Source organism: Eufriesea mexicana, unplaced genomic scaffold (genome assembly GCF_001483705.2).
Source record: "Eufriesea mexicana isolate 0111107269 unplaced genomic scaffold, ASM148370v2 scaffold486, whole genome shotgun sequence".
In the NCBI taxonomy this organism is placed as follows: Eukaryota; Metazoa; Arthropoda; class Insecta; order Hymenoptera; family Apidae; genus Eufriesea; species Eufriesea mexicana.
The window spans coordinates 86,876-108,253 of record NW_016908651.1 but is presented as its reverse complement, the minus strand read 5'-3'; the positions used below and the strand labels follow the sequence as shown (position 1 = coordinate 108,253).

Below are 21,378 nucleotides of genomic sequence, written 5' to 3'. Positions count from 1 at the left end.
GAGCGTCGAAGAACGCGCGGAAAGCACCGAAGAAGATTGCAAAATAGCTGTTTAGCGCTCTGTCGCCGGTGAACGAGGAGAAACGTTATTGCATGACAGACGTTCGTCTCGAGATCCACGGTTTTACCCGCGGTTCCCATGGACTCGCCGTTTCCATGCTAATTTTCGCGACGGAGACGTTGACGAGCTGAACGACGACGACCTTTTATTAGACGGTGGATCGCTGTCTGTGACCGAGACTTGCGCTCGAGACCGGCTAGCGTAAATTGAAACCTTGTTTCGCGCTTTTCGGGTTCGTTAGTCGCGAATTTTACGTCGGACGAAATTCCAACGAATCCGGAAGCTCCTTTCGACGAGCTGCCACCATGTTTCGTTGGTTTAGAAATCCGTTTGGCTTTGCGAGCGGTCGAAATTCCGGTTCCAGCGATCATTTCCGCGTCGATTTTCGGATGAAAAGCTGACGGCAGAAGAATTTGCACGCGTTACGTGCTGTAATGGCAATATTTTGCAGTCCGTTAAACGTATCGCGTAATACAAGTTCGTTTATAGATAGCCAGCGCGAAATTAATATACAGACGAACTCGTGTAGCAACGATGGTTTTAATATTTGTGAAACACGTCATGTTTTAGCGAATCAAACTCGATTAAACGTATTAAACGGGAATAAATCACGGTGATCTTGTAATTGTGATTGATCGATGCACGCGCGCAACGGGAGGCACAATTGAAGACGAGTCGTTGATAAAATAACAGATCGCAACCAACTATTCCCGCAATAGCGGAATATCGGATTTCGGACCAATACTCGAAACAGGTAGCCGCTGAATGGGAACATTTATGCGAAATTAATATCAATTCCACTCTTACGTGTTCATGAACCGCACTAGCATGGAAAACCGAAAACCGACATACCTTGGTTCCGAATATTTTTAATGTTTTAATGCTCCGCGAGCGTGAAGAGAGCACTTCTGTCCGAGGACTTTCCTGATTTTCACTCGGCAAAGAGAAATATTTTCATCTCCATTTTCAACTCTCACTTAAATATACGTTAATATCCTTAAAACGTGGACGTAAAGTCTAGAGAGCAAAATCCGCCACCGTTTCACCGTGTCTTGGTTATTTCAAATGGGATATTAGGATAAAATCCGACAGAAATTGCCGCCACTTTGAAGTTTTAATTATAAAAATGTATCGTCCGGCCAATTTTTCGTCTCGCCGATTTTAATCGCCATGTCCGCGCCCTACGTCCACGTGATACATTTATTTCGCCGAACCATGAATATTTATATCCCCTGCACCATCTTTCGTTATCATCCATGGAACTCCCGAATAACTGAGGTATCGCCGCTTTAATATCGAACTTCGGTCAAACTTGCCGCGAATTTTTAATTGGCCACGAAGCGGTCGTTTGCATCGCGTTTCCATCGGGTTTCCATCGAAAACGGGAATGTCTACGCACAATCGTGGCAGCCGCGTTTGAAACGGACGCCGACGAATTCGTCGCGTAAAGGCAATGCGACGAAACTAACCTTCCTCACGCTTCTGCACCCCCTTTTTCCCCGTCCAGCAATAATTTACGTGTCAATGAAGTTTAAACCCGAGTTTTTCAATTTTCACGGTCTCAGAAACGCGGCGTTACGTTCTCGAGTCCGGTGACCCGGGAAAAATACGAGTCTTTGAATTCGATATTTGTCAGGGCGTAAAGGGAACGAACAAACTTTCCCCCGCGTTATGGCTCCACGCGGTACTAAGGATGTCTAAACCTAACCTAAACCGCGTCTGATCCTAACCCAAACCGCGTCTAACCGTACACGGTGCTCATAAACGTGGACTCGATCGTGCGCCACGGACGAGACAGACTTACGTGTACGAGAAATACCTCGCGATACACACACACACACACACGAGCGCGCGCGCGAGAAGACGCGCACAAACAGCCCCGCGACGACGTGCACGAGGGCTCCGTGCCGAAAGCGAGGAGTTTTGAGACGCGAACGAGAAAGGGACTTCAAAGTTTCGGATTTTCAACTCGATTTACTCCTTTCAACCGAGTGTACTCGCTTTTATGCGAAAGCCTGTTAAAGCGCGATGCCTCGTTTGCTTAGGTGTACACACACTGTTGCATTGAATTTTGAGCGCTCATATTAGTCGCTCGTACTCGCTATTTGACTTCCGCACACGTGTTTACACGCGACTACAGGGATTCCAAATCAAATCAACTGCTTCTTCCCCTCGACCCTTATTTGCATACTATTTTTTACGCATTTTACATTCTTCCTCTTCCACTTCTTCTGCGTTTTATTGGCGATTAATGTTATTCATTGGATTTTCGGATCATTAAATCTCACTGGATTTTTTAAACGCTTTGAGATTCGGGAAATTCAAGGAATTCTTTTAACGTTTAAAATAGAGTAGTGGCGCGTGTAGAAAGAGAGGGGGATGTTACGGATTTGAAATGCATATTGGAGTATTTATATAATTCGAATTTGGTACAAGGATGATGACGATGACGTCATTTCGAAAATATTCAATCGAATAACATTTTTTTCACGCACGAGAGAATTTTGTATTACGAGTTGAAACTCCGTGTGAAGGAGGCATCGAATTAAATGCGTGAAAAATTCGCGAAAAATTCGCAAACACCACCTTTTCTCCCTTTCCCTCGCGCGCGCATACGCGCTCACACATCGGGGAAACTGAACCTGGGTCAATTTATTCGAAGACAAGTAGACTACACGCTGCACCAACGTGGTCTCTTGTCATTGTCTCTGGTATTTCGGTATTTCTAGTACTCGACGATTGGTTTACCATCTGCAACGCTAATTTCGCGTTAACTTATACTCGTCGATTCGACAAATTAACGTTTATCGGGTTACGTATCGCGTCCTTGCCACTCGATTTCAACCATTTCCTTCGGATTAAAAAATTACAAATTTTTCCACGATTTACCGCGTCTATTTCCCGAGGAAATTCAACCGTCTCCACGCTCGAGGTGCGAGCCGCATTTGTTACGGTGGAAAAAATTATAAAATATCGCGTCCCTTCGCGAACGAACGATATTTTCGCAGAGCCCGCAAATCCTCGCCGTGGATTCCAATTAAGTTTCGTAGCAGCGAGCGGTGTCGAAAGATTTCTTAAAAATTATCCTGGACCTGTCGCGGAGCCACTCTCACCGGGGGCAACGTCACCTCGTAAAAACCGTGGAAATGATACGAGGGCGCATAAAGTACCGCAGTGGTCGAGCGAGCCGGCATATTGGAAACCATCCAATAACCCACTTGGCTTGCTGTATCGTTGCCACGAGAGAGGTAACAAACGCAAAAAGAAGGGGGCGATGGGTGGCGCGGGGCGTTCGGGGATGGAGTACGGTATAGAAGCAAACAGAGAGATACGCGAAATAAAAAAAAAAAAAGGAAGGGAAAAAGAGAGGGAGGGAGAGAGCGCGCGGAGAGAATGGAATAAACAAAGAGGGAGGCGAGAAAAAAAGAGCCCGGGGCGGAAAACGAGAAATTGCAAGGGTGGAGGAGGAACGGATAGGCGGTGTGAGGAAAAAAGCGTCGAGGAAAGGGATAAGTCGTCGCGTGCTCGGTGAAATTCATTGGCCGCGAATTTCTCCGGGAATTTATTAAAGAATTTATCGCGCTTTCCAGGCTGTACGAAGTCCCGATGAAACGAGCGGAAGCATGGACGAATCGTGCGCGTTTTCCGCGAGCGATTTCGATATTCGAACGGTCGCGCGCGTAATTATGTTACACGTTATTGAAATTTCGTTACGTGTCGCTCGTGGACCACAGGGAACGGGCACGAGCGAGAGAGAGAGAGAGAGACAGAGTGGGGGGGTTTTAAAATTGATGTAATCGAATAAAACGCGCGAGAAACGTCCGCGTGACTTGAATCCCGATGCCGCGTGTACCATCTGCTCGCGACAACTGACGCTGCATTGTATTAAAAAATATTTCCGGTTCCTTGCGGAAGCTGGGACGGTGATCGAAAATGAAAGACACGGCCTTCGACGATATACGACGGACCAGAGTATCCCGATCAAATGTTTCTTTGTACGCTTTAATCTCGATGATACTATACGCAACTATTTGCAGAATATTTCGACGCGATTTTCACCATCCAGCCAGTTTTCTCCCGGTCCGTACAGCATCGACGTACAATTGTTCGCGTGTGTTCAGCGTTCCAGGCTGCCTATCGATCTTTTCGACCGGCTCTCGAGCTGAATCCTCGTGAACGGCCATGTGTATATATACGACTTAATATCGTGCCGATATTTCGCCTGGAAGACGGGTCGGGAATTCGAGCCAGACTATGGCGAATCGATTCGAGTCTGCATTTTAATTTCACTGGCAGAATCTTGGCCGAGAAAGAAAGGGAATCGCCTAGTGGCTCTTTCACCACCGACCAGCCGGAATTCGCCTCTTTTTTTTCCCTCCATCCGCCGGCGAAGATTCAGAAATAAGCGCGAAGTGCTTTCATTAGAGCCAGCGCGTGAATTTCTCGTCGGATGCGTCCAGTTCGAAGCTCGATCCTCTGTTGGCCGGCTGCTACGCTGTATCTCTCCCCGTAATATGTTCCTTTTCATCCTCTCTTTTTTTCCACGCTTAAATATGTGAAAACTCCCAGTAGAAATTCCAAGGAAAATGAACCGCGAACGTTCGGAAGAGTCGTTGATGAAATATTCCGGGTAATCGCTGAATGAATAATTGAATTACTGTCAGTTGCCACGGTAACAAAAATTGTTCTCCTCTACACCCGATGCAACCCGAGTTTCCGCTTTGTCCCACCCTCTCTTTCTCTCCTTCGGTATATTTTGTCGACTGATAATGTAATTTCGAGCGAAAGCAAGTCCCTGCAATTATTATTTCCTTTCCCTTTGACATCAAGAACCGTGCAATACTGAATATTTCCAGATAATGAGCCCAGTTTTTAAAAGTTTAGAAAATCAAATACGTTTCTGCTTTCTGTTTCGCAACGATTGCGCTCACGGTTGGTATTCAAGTCCGTTTCATTTCAATGAATTATCCTTGCGTTATTAGCGGCCTTACTTGTTCGTTCGCGAAACCAGTTTCCCATTGGAGGGGAAAAGAAAAATGGTGGAAAATAGAAATGAAAATTTCGAACAAACTCGTAGCTCACTTACCCTCCAGGATTCCACTGTAGGCGTGTTTCGGATCGAACGCGATTTGCCGGCCATTCGATCCCTCGAAGACCACGTTCTCGTGGAATAAGCTCGTGTCCCTGACCAGCCTCATCTTGAAGACTCTGAAACGCAAGACACACGTGGTTAGACGTAAAGACGACGGACACGAATCGAATTTTATTCCATCCTGGCATCGATCACTCGATTCCTGTACACGCGTGCACGGGGTAACTGTAATCGAATTTTATTCCATCCTGGCATCGATCACTCGATTCCTGTACACGCGTGCACGGGGTAACGTTATCGTCGACCATGGAATACTAATGACCGACAATTGGCACGATGTAACTGCGACTCGTTGCAAGATTCGCGTACAGTGTTTCCCATGACTCGATATCGTGCATGTTTAACGAAACGATGATGTTTTCGCGCAACGATCGAATAAACTATGCGCTATTCGTAGTTCGGAATGGATACATCGCGCGGCGATAAACGTTTGCAGGGAAAATAAACGGCGCAAAGATAATTTAAACGAATAGATATTTCTCGGAATATTTTTCGCCCGGTAACAAACGCTCGTCGACGTATGATGTTTTCGCGAAATCGCGAACACGCCGGTATTGCAAATGTAATTCGACTCGATTTATTAGATCCGAAACGATGAATTACGAACGCTGCGCCTCCGCGAGGTGCAATATCGGTTTCGAAAAGAGGACTGACCGAGTGGAACGCGGTAATAACAGATTTAATAATAATCTTCGTTCGCTCACGTCGAATCGGTTATGTAGTCGATTGGCATTTCGGTCACGTTAACCGTTTCCCAATTATCCTGACCGGTTCTCTTTCCCCTCCATTAACTACCCCTTCGCGTCCACCTAAATATTTAACCCCGTTAAAGATACGTTGAAAGGGCGCGAAGGAGGAACGATTTTCGCGAAAGTATTTCCACAGCCTCCACCCCACCTAAAAGGGGTGGTGGTACGGAGACTGGAAGCGCGCAAGCTGAGAAACACTGCGGCAAGGGGAACTAAACTTCACGGGACAGGTGTGTCACATAATAATCGCGCCATGTAACGCAACGAGAGCCACATATTACGTAGTAGCCAGTCCCTTACGTGTTCCAGCCAGTCGTGCGCGCGGTTTACGTAGAACCGTGCGCTCGTACAATCGATAATCCGATCGGGAGGGGTCGGTGTTTTCACCTAATTATTGTCTAAGCCCCCGCGATAGCCTATCGATCGAGAGAGACTCTCCTTTCATGGTTAACGTTCCGTTGATTTCAATCATTCATCACGGAGAAAGCTGGCTCGCGTTTGTGCGCGCGGATGTCGCCGTGGTAATGTAACTAATGAGACATTGAAAGCAACGCGTGCAGGATTAATTCGCGCTGATGAAGTGGTTATCGACTGTCGAACGCTTTTCCCTCGTGTGCATGGCTTTATCTCCGCGACTAGCAGTGAAAGATTGATGAAACCCGGTAATTTCGCGATCACGCTCGCCCCGATGCTTTTCAACGTCTTTCCCGCCTATTATTTCGGCAAACCTGATTTCGCGCTGCTCGTTAACGACGCCGGGAGAAAGTTATCGATGGAAATGGGATGAAATGTCGTTTGGGTAACGAACGGGGTGACTTTTAACCGGGGATGTAATTTCTGATCCGGGCCCCGAGGTTTTCGTTCAAGTTCCGCGCGAGTTTCTTTGTTCCGAAAAGTTTCGCTTCGACCTGGATCGCGTGTAAGAAGATAAACTTCGATCTGACTTCTCGGAAAACAATGTTACTCGCGAAGACCGTTCGACAGGGGTAGAGCGAGCACGGGAATCAAGCGGAAAACGCCGAGCGGAAATATTATACCCGGCCAAAGATAATATCGTCCGAGAGTTCATCGTTAATTAATTTATGCATCGGGTTGATCGCGGATATTTTGTATGGGAAATATGAATCGCGATACGCCGCGCGATCATCATACTTTTGCCAACTAATATCGCAATGTCAGGGACGGGGAGGGGCGGTTGGGGTAAGCTAATGCAACGAAATTGGTAATGTTATCGTGCACTACAGGGAGCATTAATTAAATTATAACGACGCGTTAATTACCGTATCGCTGTAGCAATAATCATTTTACACGATGTAACGCGTGATTTAGTCGGTCGATCTAGCGCCGGTGACTGCGCGGACGCGTTGCAAAAAATTTCACCCTTAATGCCGTTCGTGTTAATTCGTTATATGGCCAACGGAGACGATAATGCACGTTACTCTCCGTTTAAACGCGTTGAAAGTGTATAACAGCGAAACAGAAAGAGAAAAAAAGGGAAAAGGGGGAGGAAGGGGGGGAAGGGGTGGAGAAAAAAAAATCATACATATTTATAGGCGCGAACTCCGTAGATTTAAAGTCCCTACAAATGCGTAATACATATAAATGCGCATTATGCGAAAGTAATTACGGAATTGGTAGGTTGAAAATTTACATTCAAGGGGAGAAGCGACGAATCCGAATGGCCGGGATTTAATGAATTTCCATAATGGACCAGGCCGGGGCGCAAGGAAAAGCTTTAACTCGATGGAAAAACTGCTTAAAACACGTGCAGCCTCGCTGTTTCTTCAAGAAATACCGCTTGCCTTTAGACCCGTTGGTTCTTCGCTGGGAAAACAGTTTTTTTACGCCAATACCTTTTAAGCGCGACCAGTAATAGCGTTTTAGACTATCGAACGACCAATCCGTGGTCCGTTCGATTAAAGAGGTGGATAAAAAGAGAAAAATTGGAGCACGCGTAGCTAACTGTTCGAATAGGATTTTCTATTGGCCGTACGTTCGCCAACTTCAGCCTGGCCATCGCGTCGGGGGAACTCATTAGCCAACAATTTTGGTTAAAATGAGTTAACTAGTTCACTGCATTCGCACAAGTGTCTCGGGGTATGGAACAAATCTCATTAAAATAATTCGCGCCAGTCATTAACCAAATACCAGCCGTCACTTTAGCCCGACAAAAGATTTTATAAAGCACGAATGAGCTGGAAAACCAGGACAATTAGTGGGAAAATGGGAAATGAACCGATCGGCCGACGTATTAAAACTTCCTTTAACGAAACTATCTAACAGCCGTTGGAACGCGCGCTCGCGCCTCTCACCTGCGAAACGCAATTTCCATGGCAATCGTTAGCTCGCAGGGCGTAGGAAAAGACAGCGTAATAATATCCCGGTCCCGGTATAATAACGAGAACCACGGAAGAGAAGCAGGGAATATAAGGAAGCGGATAACAACGGCGTTCTATAACGCGCGTAAACGATTCACTGGCTGCGGTATTCGCTAACTCTCCACCAAGTTACTCGACAATAATCGTATTGCACGAGCGTTAATACAACACGAGAACTGTTACTCAGAGAAACGGAGTCGCGTATTGGAAGACGAGGAAATTTCTACCGCGCCGCGTACCTCAGGATCGAGCCACGACTTCTTGCGCTCGACCAATTCCGAGACCGAACAAGGGAAGACTGGTATGTTTGATCGCTGACTTCGTGTATTCTTGCAGTTCGTGCTGGCTTCCACGCGAACCACCACCCAAGGCACGGAATCGAAGTTTCCAATCCTCTAGCCAGTCTATCTCGAGGACTGCGATTCTATCTCGGGAACTACGTTCCATAACGAGATGGCGCCATGTTGGGTGACTCGAGTGTTTCGCGGTAATTACAGCGAAGGATTTCCACTGACTCGTTAATCGTTCGGAGCATCTCTGTCGAGCGATGATCCTCGGATCGAATTGAGAATTAAAACGACGTTATAAGAATTCCACTGTCTCGATACAGTATCGAGATCGAAACAACTCGCAACGAGTCTCCTATACGATGTTTGACAGAGCGGTATATCTGGATAGGTGCAATCAACAGTTTCGCCGGATTCCTCCGCGTAATTGCCAAGTTTGTCGTTGCATTATGTAAGTTGGAACGTGAGATTACAGCGTGAATCTTAAGGGAGCCATGTATAGGGAAGTTTGCTCCCTGGAAACCATAAGACTCCGTCGCCCGTTCGTTCGCTCGCGACGAACAGCCGAACAAACACCGACAGACGACATATCGAACGCATAAATCCGTGACTCCTTACATTTCGAGTAGCTGCTACGGTTTTCGGGAACTTTCCAAATTGATATACGGAAACGCGGGAAGAAGTTTGATGCGAAAGCGCAACGATATGGATTACATAAAATAAAAATTGCACGAGATTTCCGTGACTCTCCTTTGCCTGCAGCCGGTACCTTCTGCGTTTCTGTCCACATTCCCCAAGCGCTATTATTTCCGTATACATAATCGACGAGGAAAACAGAGTTGTCGCATTCTCGCTCGACAGCCACACCGTGGATTGAATTATTGACACGGATCTTCTTAAATCGTTGCATTGGTACGGAGATAGCGACAAGTCGATATCGAGCGAATATCGAATGTTAAATTAATATCGAGCCAATGGCGGATCAATGTCAAATCCATACGAAATCGATACGAAATTAACTTTCAACCGGCAACGTACATTTCCCTTGTCGCTAATAGCCACGTAACGTCAACTTGACGTATTATCGAATAGAAATTAGTATAAATAGAATAATTTAACGCTCGTCACCAATAGTAATACAGCGTCAATTTGACGTCGCATCGTCGGTGGAGGATTAATCGGGAGAAGTCATTACCAAGTCGACGTCGAATTAATAATAAATTAATACCGTGTCAGTGTCAAATCGATACCGAGTCGACGTCGCGTTAATATGAAGCGAGAACCAAGCGTAGAGGAATAATTTAAGAACTCGGGGAAAGTCGGGGCCGTAGACGCGACAGTTTCGCAGAGGGTAGCACCGGGATAGCATCAGGTGAACTAGAATACTCCGTTCAACGACACGTGTACGTAACACCGACGTCGATGCGCATTATTCACGTGTGTCGAATGCATCGCATGCAGGCGATTCGCGAAGAAGCTGGCGGACACCGGTCGAGTATGCAAACGACAGTCGCGTTAGATGGGGAGAACAACTATTCCAAAGTTTGGATACGTGGCGCGTATCTGCGCGACATTACTCGCCAGATAGCAATATCGCGTGCAGATTTGCATCGGACGTGCCGTGACGTTGCCAGCTCCAACGAAATGCATGTATGCACGTGTGTGCGTTTTCGGGCAGAGCCAAATATCCTGGAGACGCGGTTTCTAATTACGATACGCCGGTTTACGGATGTTACCTGGAAACTCCGACAATGAGGGATGTTTTTCAAGAACAGGCTGCAGGTGTTAATTACGTGCGATTATTTGCAGACGAGGCGCGCGACCATTTCGAAATCCTCGGTAACCGTCGATAATTGACCTGCGAGAAACGGACGAGAAATGGAAATCAAACGAAATGATACCTTAGCGAATTGACGTTTGTCTGAATTAATTGGAGCAGCCTGAATTTTGCGAGGCTTCCGCTCGCACCAAATTACCTAATAATTCCATCGACTATTGATTATCAATTAATTTAAGTTTAAATGCTAATCGGGTAATTAATCCCACGTCGATATTTATGGAAAATTGAATTAGAACGGCGAACGTTATGAGAATATTAATCGATTTATTCGCGCATCGGCCCTGTAATGAAATTTCACTTCATCCATTTCGAATGGAAAAAAGAAAAATACCAAATTTAACACGTTCCGTTCCAGCTCCACTCTGCTTCCCGACCTCGCTAATTTGATATTTAAAGCATGTCATAAAATTCGCCCTGCACTTAACGAGAAACTACGAGAATGTCCTTTCAACGCTTCCCTCGCTGCACGCGAAACTCCTTCAAACTTTACCCTTTTCCTACCGTGCGGCGCCCTGATTCCGGCAACAAGCGTTTTAGTACTAATTTACGTGTTGTATTAGCAGCAAATCAAAACCTTTTGCGTTTACGCGAAAGCGGGACCCCATTGTCTAAGCAATCCCCACACGAAACGAGTTCGAAGAGTTGAAACAGCGGGTGGGCCGGCGAAACGCGAATATTTATGGAAATTCCCGGTTACAGTTGGCTGCATCGTGGCAAGGAAAATTATCGTCGAGGCCCGCGTTACGCCGTTATTGCTCAATTTACGCGAGAACGACGCTCGCCTCCTCGAAAGGACGATTAGTCAGGAGCGGTGAGTGATGCATGTACCATTGAGAAATGGGATTAGTTGCAAGGGTAATGCACGCTCCACCCACGACAACCTCGTTTGCCTCGTAATATACATTCGCGAAAGGGACACGATCCCGTGCACACAGTTTCACGCACGTCGGAGGAAAACGCGGGAAGTAAAAGCCATTTCTTGCCCACATCGCCGCCGCTTTATGCTATCGTCCTACCAACCACCACTCCTGCCTGATTAATGCCTTCGGACGCGTCCACCTCCCTCTCTCTCTCTCCTTTACTACAACGAGTATTTGGTAATTAATGCCAACTTCCTGCTGTTCGTCCTGTTATTCCTATCGCGCCATTAACGCGCGTCGAGACTCCGCGGCCGTTCTTGGCACGAACGTCGAACGCGAACGTATGCGTTTGGAGAAAATAGGAAGCAGGTAGAACTCGTCCGAGTATCCTGTCTCTCGTTGCGAAAGGTAGTTCGATAAACACGGCTTAATAAGCAGGGAATCGTTGGACCACGATTCCGTGGATGGAAACGCACGTACTTGGAGGGCATGGGGTGGTCACCCCGTGCGCCTCGGTCGAATCGATTTCGAATTGATTCCGGTACATTCTCCGGGGTGCCCTTTTGCCGATCGGCACGTCCAAATTTCTACAATTAGACGACGTAATTGGCCCGAGCGCAATAAGTACCGATATTAAGGTTAATTGGAAGCGTATCCCCCGGTTTATTTGCAATAGTCTGCCCGATTATCACTCATTAACGAACAATCCAATTAAATCTTAAGCGCCGCCGCCGACAAAAGAAACGAGATTCGACGGGGCAACGTAGCTGATTTTAATTGCATCCCTCTGCATTCGGAACGGTGGATCCTGCAAGGGGTCGAGTTTAACTCGAAAATAACGCCAACTGGTCTGTCCTCGTCGCGATGCCATTGTCCTAGCGATAACAATCGCTCTTAACTATCCCTTTGTATCGCGGGTTAACCATAAAAGGGTGTTCTACCCTTTTCGAACAACTCGACCTTCTAGTCCGATAATTTGCCGCAACGTCTTCTCCACTGCTGTGTCGCGAACCGGGGGGAAGAGATGGCGAAAATTCTTCCCGATGCGAGAACGCAGACAGGAATCTTCGATTGCCTTGACGATCCACGAAGCTTTCATTACAAAGTGGCGCGTTTCTCGTAATTTTTCCACGCGGACCAGAGTACCGACGGGTACGGACAGCCGGCAAAGATACGAGGTCACGGGATTCTCGAATATATCCTCTACTTAGCTTTATCGAAACGCCGGAGGAATTTCAGTTGTTTTCCCTGGAGTTTGATACTCTGCCCGTCGTAAAACCATCCCACCGTCGCCCTCCATAACCGAATCAGGCAATAAAAACGGCGTTTTATAGTTGGTACAGCCGGAAAGGTTTGGCGAAGAAAAACTTTCGGTTTTGCCTGCTAGCTGGCCAGTAAACATCGGGAAAGCTTGATATCTCGGCCGGCGTCGTATTCAAATAAAACATCCTTCCACTTAAATACGCTCCGCACCGTGTTCCGGGGTTTTTCTACAACCCCCGGGTTGATTCCGCCTTAAATTATGGGCCATTAAAGCTGTAAAGCACGCGGTCCGCCAGGAATCAGCCCCTAAACGTTCCGTTTCGAATCGAGAAGACGAGCGAATGATAAAACCTGCAATAAATCGCGAAACAGACTCCGTCGTAAAGCATCTTCACCAACACACCGGTCGAGGGTCGGTGCATCCCCCTTATATATCCAAACCACCCTCGCGCGTTATCCGTGACCGAAGCACGCATTTATAAATTTCACCGCCACTTTCCGCCAGTATTTTTTCCCTCAGCGTTCCGCCGTCCGTATTTCGAGGAAAATTTAGTGCCACGAGAGCGAGTGCATCCTCGAGGGGCAGCGAGATGCTCGGGGTTTGGGGTGTGGCGTCTCGGCCACGGTAAGCCTCGGCTCGGGCTTGCACGCGATTTCCCTCGGTTTTCGAGGTCGAATCAAAAGGGGAATCGACTCTCGGCCGACGCACTACAGCCAGGTGCCCGTGACTCGAATGGGGACTGCTTCGTATCGACCAAATGCTCTTCTCCGCGAAGAAGCAGAAACCGAGGGCGGATGCGACGAGGTGGTCCGGGATGGAAAAACTAGAGTAAACTGTCGGGTGGAGAAACCCAAGTTACAGCGTCGGCTTGGAAACGGGGCAAAAACGACGCCGAGAAGTTAGATGAAGAATGGGTCCGATAGGAAATCGAATAAACAGGGTGGAACGAGAAGTAACGGGGAGCTAAGAGTCGAAAGCGTCGAGGAGAATGGAACGTCCGTGGAACATGTCGGAGAGAGGGTCGACGAGTTAAAGGATTGGAAATTTTCGCCAATCGGCTGACGACTGGTAGACGGATGAAAAGCAGTGACAGGTAAGAAAGAGATATAGCCGAGGAGGGTTGAGCGACAGTGAAACAGAGCTGTCTCGTCTCGCGAGCGCAACGCGGAGATTTAGTGAGCTCGTGTCGATGGCACTGACAACGCAATGACGGTGTATCGCGGTGCTCGACGAGGCATATGGCCACCGTGTCGAGCCAATGTCACATAAGGCTGACGATCGTTGCACATGCAGAGGATGCACACAAGAGGACAAACATGCATCCACCACGGCGTGCGATTCGTTCGGGCAAATGTTACATCGTAATACGTCTCTAATCGATTTTCTACGAGCGAGACGTCTTGTTCCGCGCAGCTGTGCCCGAATTATAATTAACCGGCTAATTTCAGGCTAATTCCAGGTTTATTACCGACCATTGAAATATTTATTTCATCCGACTTATTTAATCGATCCCGGCGCGAGATTTAAACGCGGTTCGCGTAAACGTAATGTTAATGCAAATTGGGTATATCGGGTAAAATGATACATTCGTCTGCCCGACTAATGTTAACCGTTTCCACTGAAATCCGATAAATTCGCGATTAAATATCTCCACTGTATCTTCCTCCCGAATATTTCATCGTCTTCCTCGATATTTCGCTTGCTTTAGACACCATCCGCTTAGGTTAGTTTCGACTACTGACACGTTGAATTACCCGTAACTTCGGACGGTCGAGACATAATGAAAGGGGTCTCGGTTGGCAAGAAGATTCAGCTTCTTCGGCTCAACTGCGTAGCGCAAGTCGAACTTTCGCGAGAAAGCGCTTTCCACGTGCACGGAATGATTATCTCGCTCCTATCGTGACGAGGCAAATCATCGTTTGCATCGCAACCAGACCAGCTAGAAACTGGCAAACTTTTCTTAATCGATGCTCGCGTAAGGGTAAACAGGGTATCGCGTATACTTTCGACGCGGACAGAGCGGGCGGGTAGATTCTCCGCGACGTGGCCGAGTTATTTCAAAGCGGATACCGGCAAAGGCGATTCGCATTCGACGCATTCGGACGTCCGAGAAATTCAAATTCCCCGGGGATTTTCAGGAAAATCGCGGCCTCGACCCGGCCCGTTCTACGTCGCGATCATTTATACATCACGGCCAATGTTTGTCCGTGGACGTCGAGCCGAAATGAAAATTTATATTCCTCTGTTACCACGTGTCGGAAAAACGGTCGTTCGTCCATAGATTATTTTGCCTTTGACAGCCGCGAGGAACTGGAATTTTCCTCGATAAAGCTCTTTCGTCCCTGTGCTCCGACCCCATCCCCTGTTGACCGCGTTACCATCGCCGGCAGATTCCTCTTTCTTTTCACTTCCAGCGAGAGTACGTGGTTTTACGAACCTGTCGAGGGCGTGAAGACGTAGATTCAGCGTCGCGTCTGCGGGATGCCCGGAAGCTGAAGTGTCACGACGGCTTCTGCTGCGATGTTCCCTTAGAGCCGCGGTGTCGTACCAAACGGCACTGTAGTGTCTGATGTACGAGCCATGAGTGATCGCTGAAAGCACGAAGAAGAAATGTTTCGAATTACAAGGGAGAAGCGTCCAGTCTATACGCTATCGCGAGGAACGGATGGCGAGAGCCCGAGTAGCGGACAATTTCTTAATTTCGAACGAACGCGTCGAGGTCTGTCCATTACCGGCGCGGATGGTAATTCGAGGTAGCACGGTGAAGCACGGGAATTTTCAGAAGAGTTGCAAAACGCGCCGGAACGCAGTCTCTCGGTTGAAATATCGCGGGATCTAAATGCAAATTATTTCCGTGGTAATACATTTTCTCGATTCGGCGCGCGCTATCTTCGCCGTGCCGTTTCATGCACTTCAAGTCGACATTTATCTATTTACCGCACGCAACGCCATAACGATTCCAGCCCCTCGAGCTCGCGCAGCCCCCGGAGATATTATCGTTCGGCTTTTATAATGCCGCGAGGTGGTCCGAGACGAAACCCGCTGACTTATTTCTTCGAGGCACGGTGATGAATTACGAGATTCGTCGCGAGAATTCCACGGGATCTCGCCTTCCTTTTCACCGGCAAACTTCCCGCGATCGATCGAACACGACCTTCCGCGAATATTCCGCATCGAGTGCCCTCGAAAATTCTTGCGCCAGTGTTCTATTCGGCTTCTCGGCTAATTCAATATCAGCCTTAGCAGCTGTTGCTCCGCATACTTGTCGATAGGTGGCAATTATTAATTTTCCCAAACCATGGCGAATCGATATTAGACTACTTGACGTAGCTTAGATAATTTCCCGCCCCATGTGTTGGAAGTTCGAGCTTGTTAACTATTATGTAGTTTACCGTACACGCCGCCATAATGCACGGGTAGCCGGGATCTCGATTATTATACCTGATTTTTACAACGGCTACCAAGAAGTCCCCTATCTACCCCTAGCGCGGGGCCTCTTAAATTCTCCATTTCTATTCGTCGAATTCTTAAGTATCGCCAAGACAATCTTGAACAAAATTTTAAGTATCAACGGTTCTTTTACTTTCCTGCAAACGTCAGTTTATTCGTTGTATTAATATCGCGCGAACCATCTTCCATTGCAAGTTGCTTAACTTGCTTTGTTATTTCGTACTTTGTAAACAGGGTGAATTTCCGGCCGTTTATGTAACGAAACGGAACAGAATTATAAGTACGTATAACAAAGAATCGTTTAAAGTTAAATTTCGTTTACTGCCACTTCGTGTTTTATTTGTTTCCTTATTTTACATGCCGGGGAACGTGCGTACCGGAGACGATCAAAAATTTCCTTCGACGAAAGAGGGTCGCGGACGGGAAAGTTTGAGGACCATTGCTCTAGAGAGCAGTGGCGAAAAATCTACTGGTCGAGGAGAAATTCCGCGAGACCGCGGGTCGACGCAATTTTGCACGCCGCGAGGAACAAAGAGGATCGAGGAATATTTTATCAGCCCCGCATTATAAAGCGACTGCAACGTTATTAAGCTATCTACCGCGCAAACATTTGACGTCGGTAATTGCGCTGCCGTCACTCGCGTCACTTTGCACCAGACGATAAATGCTCGTCGGGCTGCCTGGCCTTCAAATATTTGCGATTCTACGCGAACGGTAGAAATTTGTTTCGTTCCCGATACCGATGCCTCGTGACCCCTTTAAACGATTGTACTCGAGAGGTAACTTACGCGCGTCGCGCTTCTTTCCCGTGGCCCGTCCCCCGAGTTCGAAATTACGCTCGTTCCATGCTAGGTGAATCAGTCTCGATTGGCTGTTCCCGCCACCTCCCAGGCGCAACGAGCACCACTTCAAACTTTAGCTTTCGCTGCCAATTTGTACTTCGTTCGCTTCGAAACCCCGTGATAACAATAGTGTTTGTCGTGCCACGCCTTGCAACCTATAGTCGAGGATAGTCGCTGTAATTCGGCCGAATTTGTGAAACTGCCTTTCCACTGGAGGCAATCGAGTCCTACCGATCACGATTGTCGAATGAGAGAGGAGAACGAGGAGAGGATTTGTCTTGGCCGAACGCTGGTGCCTCGAGGATTTCGCGATGGTGGTGGTCCGAAAACTTAGATATTGTTTCCACTCCTAGAAACATCGAGGGTCCCGAGTCAATGGGCGCCTCGTTTATGTCTTTACGACTAGCGCCCCATGATTCGCGGACCACCTCGAACGTTCGGGCTAGGCCCTGGAAGAAAGAGCGAGGAGTGTTTGAAGTACTTGGTCCACACAGGCCAGGTCGTGTGGAAATGATTGAGAGAGAAAGCCTGCGTGTGCAAGAAGAGAGACTGCTAGGGTTAAATAAGAGCGCAAGGGCAGTCTTGATACATAGTCTTTCAGAGACAGTCCTTTAGGGAATTCTTAGCGAGAGTTGACGTGAGAGTGTTGGTCGGTTGCATAATCATAGATCAATTATCAGTATAGTCGTTTAATTTATACTTTACTCCTAGTCTCATTTAGCTCATTATAAATATATATTTTAGAATTAAACAACGATTCCTGTTCTTCATATTTGCCAATCAAGCAATATCTCTACATACGTTTGTGCAAATAAATTGATCTCGTTCGTCTACTGTAAGTGTTAGAAAATTGTTATTCACCTTCACTTGGAATTCGTTATAATTTCATAGAGTCCGAAATAATTGATCGCGAACTTGGTTCCAGATTTCGACTGCGTCCGCTATATCGCAACTAAATCACCATGTCATTCCGCGCGTCTCGTCTCTTATTATTATTATATCCTCTTACTCTATTTCCATCGTGAACCTCGGAAATTTCTTCCCCCGTTTCCTCTCATACTTCATCGTGACTCTCCTCGCGAAAAATGGTAATTGCTGATCCAATATATATTCCCGACTTCAATCCCACTATAGCAAAGACGCAGTCGCATCGCGTACCGTGTGACAAATACGTACATACAGAGCAGGGGGTGTACGATGCGACGGGAAATCGGTTCTTTGTATCAGTTTTCGTTTTTAACACATCCACGCTGCTAATACAATTTCGTTAACATCTCAAGAACCAGGAGTTATCGATATTTCCACCGCCATCGCCGTAAGCCTCGTGACATAAGCTCTCGATTAAGACAAACCTAACCCCTCACCGCTGTCCCGATAACGGAAGCAGAGGGGAAAATCGAATCAGTTAACCCCTGGTTGGAGAGGAACAGGGGTCCCGATGTCGCAATTAGAGTGGCGAGTCTCGTAGGCCGTTCTTCTTTGCCAAGTGCCGCGTATTAGACCGATATTGCTTCGCGAGCTCGACAAAAATAGAGCTGTCGCTATTTCTGCCGTCGTTATCGTCGGCCATTATCGTAACCGTAACCGTTATTGTCCTCGAATCGCACGCGCGGCTGCGCTGCCCCGTCGAAATCCCATTAATGACGTTCGAGCGGCCTCGAAGCGTCGCGATACGGGGCGTCGCGGCGGCCGAATCCGCGTCAATCGGCGCGACGCAATTATGACAGCCGGGGCTGGGGCTGCGGGTGAAAAAAATCGCCTCGATAGGCACTTCGCGTCCGAGCGTGGAACAGATATGCTGAATTTCGGTGGCGCGTGCACGCGCCGATATCGCCTGGCCACGATCGGCCCGGCCACTCGCTCGCCGACAGATTTATCCGGAATTTCCGCCGGATATCGCGCGTACCATTGAGTGACGCGTCCGTTCGGCTATCTGGACACCGATCCTCGTGACACTTCCCGTAGAGGAATTGTCGCGGAGAGGATTTCGTAGGGGAACGCGGCGAGCACCGTGACCCGCCTGCAGCTGGAATAAAAACCAACCCGAGACGCATCGATTGATAGATAGCGCGGTGGCGGCAGCGGGGCTTTGATAAAACGGGAAACTGACAACCGTGTCGTGAAAGGTAAAAAAAAAAAGGCCGCGTGTAGGGGAACCGGGACGGGCGGGGCCTTTATCTCGCTTTACGAATCGTTCGATTTCGAAGGCCGTGCAGATGAAATCCGAACGACGCCGTAAATTACTTTTCCGACGGAGTAATATCGAATCTCGCCGCCAGTCGATTTCGCCAAACAGCCCAACGGTCTGCAGAGACGTTTGCCGGCGTCCTGGCCGTGTAACGGAGCACAGTCGCGGCATCGGGTTCGGCTGCTACCCGTATACGTGTAGGTACGTGAGTTTCCGGGGGTGAGCGGAAACGCAGCGCGACGACTAATGTCTCGTCGAAGCAAGCTGACCCCCTCGGAGAATCGATCATTCCCGGACCGGTTGATTCGGGGCACAGTTGCGTTCCATGGTTGTGGCGCACGGCTACGGGGACGTGTACAAATAAGTAGCCTCGCTACACCCGTGACAAATAGGGGAGGAAATTCGTGTATGGAAACTAAGACGAATTCGGGGTGCAATTTTCTCCGTAGGGGGTGGGCTTACGAGTTGCTCTAGCTAACTGCGATCGAAACTTGAACGCGGCGCACGATGTATATACGTATATGTATAGCTACGACACGGGCCGTAGTTGCAGTGGTGGGGGCAGTTTTGAAACTTTTCGTCGTGACTGTCAACGGGGTTCGAAATTCCTCGGAGTTTGCTTTTAACCAGCGAGCGGAATTCCCTCTGTTTGGCAAATGATACACTATCCATTTTGCCCTCGTACAGTATATATTTTTCATACGTCGAAATCAAGTTCCTCGGATGGAAGGTCTTTTTCCAATCAGCATTCTCGCGCCACCGTCGTTGGATTTACTCGTTATCCAGAGATAGGATCTCGTCGCGCCAAACACCCCTCGATCGTGCTGACAGCTGGAAAAAGGATAAACGAGCAACGACGGCTGAAAGGGAGTCGAAGGGAAATGGAATTCTGATCTCCCATCGCGTGTTTCATGGATTCCGGATTAACACCGTGCTAAATGGATAAAAAGCATTCGAGCTTATTCTACCCCCTTTTCTCTCTCACTCTATCTTACTCTCTCCCTCTCTCTTTCTCTCTCTCTCTTTCCGTATCTCTTTTCTACATGCCTCGAGCGAACGGACCAGGACGAGCAGTTCACGGGCGAGAACCATTGACCAGAACTTGGAAGACCGATGAAATATTTAACGAATGTTCGAATCTGCACGGCGGTGAAGCAAGCTATCCGGAATAGGCTGATCATTTATTTCTAAAGGAAATACCTTGCATCCGGACCGAGTGACTCGTTTCTTCCAAGGTATTATCGGGAATGTCTCGTAAGGCACGATCGCGACGTTCTTCCTGTTCGTCGCTTCAATTTTTCCCCGAGATCCATCTGCGTCGCTACCTCGTGGCCTCGACGTTTCGTATAAGTTCGCGAATAAGATCCGCACTGAGCGGCCATTGCAGAAACGCGAGGAAAATCAAAGTGTCGCGACATCCACGTGGACAGAGAGAGAGAGAGAGGTTAAAAGAATTCAGAAACCGTGGTGGAATACTCGACGCGCGGATGAAAGCGCGAATTGTCGGTTAACGAAAGAAACAACCGGCCACCGCGACTAAGTGTTCCGGCCTGTTTCAATATTTGACGAGCAAGTTTCACGGCGGTTGCTTGGAAAAACCGAGCCGGGGTTAAAAAGCTGCGCACAAAGGCCGGTCGTGTGACGAATTAAATAACCATGGAAACCGGTCCATTCAGAGTCTTGTAATCCCCGTGCAAGGTGGATTTACAACCGTGCCGACTACGTTTCCTTTCATCCCCACTGTGCCCAGGCTCTTTCCAACACCGAGCCGACGTTTTCCCCGATGCTGTTCGTGCCCAACTCCACGGAATCGCGCTTCCTGAGCGTTCCGCGCCAACAATACGCGAAATCTAGCTCGGGAAAGATGGCGGCGAATTAAATCTGACGGAAGGATAGGAAAGGCGTGCAAGGGCGGCGGTGTTGGGAAACGAACGGTCGGGAAAGCGTAACGAACTTCCTCTCTATGCCAGCCTCGCCGACTGCTAACATCGGAGTTTCTAGCAATTAATTTCCATTTTGTCCCGGCGCGAAAGGAGACCAACGTCTTCGTCGCCTTTCCTTCCAGCGCGCGCCAACAACCCTGACACGCTTTCGAAGCTGCAACCACACGCACAGATGATGTTCATCGCGGCTTCCCGATGCGGAAATGACGCCGAAGGCGTTCCAGCGTCGATCAAAATCTCGCGGGACCACGAGCCTCTCCATCCACCGTATCGTCCTTGCATCGCCCTTCTGAGCTTCCAGCCCGTTTCGCGCGTATCTACTCCGAATCCTCGAATTACAAGCTTCCTCTCTCTCTCTCTCTCTC

At 48.1% G+C, this 21,378-nt stretch overlaps 1 protein-coding gene across 1 annotated transcript in view; it reads right to left on the bottom strand.

The window, feature by feature from the left end:
* The window catches only part of LOC108545723 (disintegrin and metalloproteinase domain-containing protein 10), a 130,405-nt gene that overhangs the window by 93,191 nt on the left and 15,836 nt on the right, over positions 1 to 21,378 (bottom strand). The window contains 2 exon segments of the mRNA XM_017897479.1: positions 5,147 to 5,268; positions 15,028 to 15,181. Of these exon segments, the coding sequence (XP_017752968.1) occupies positions 5,147 to 5,268; positions 15,028 to 15,181 (276 nt within the window).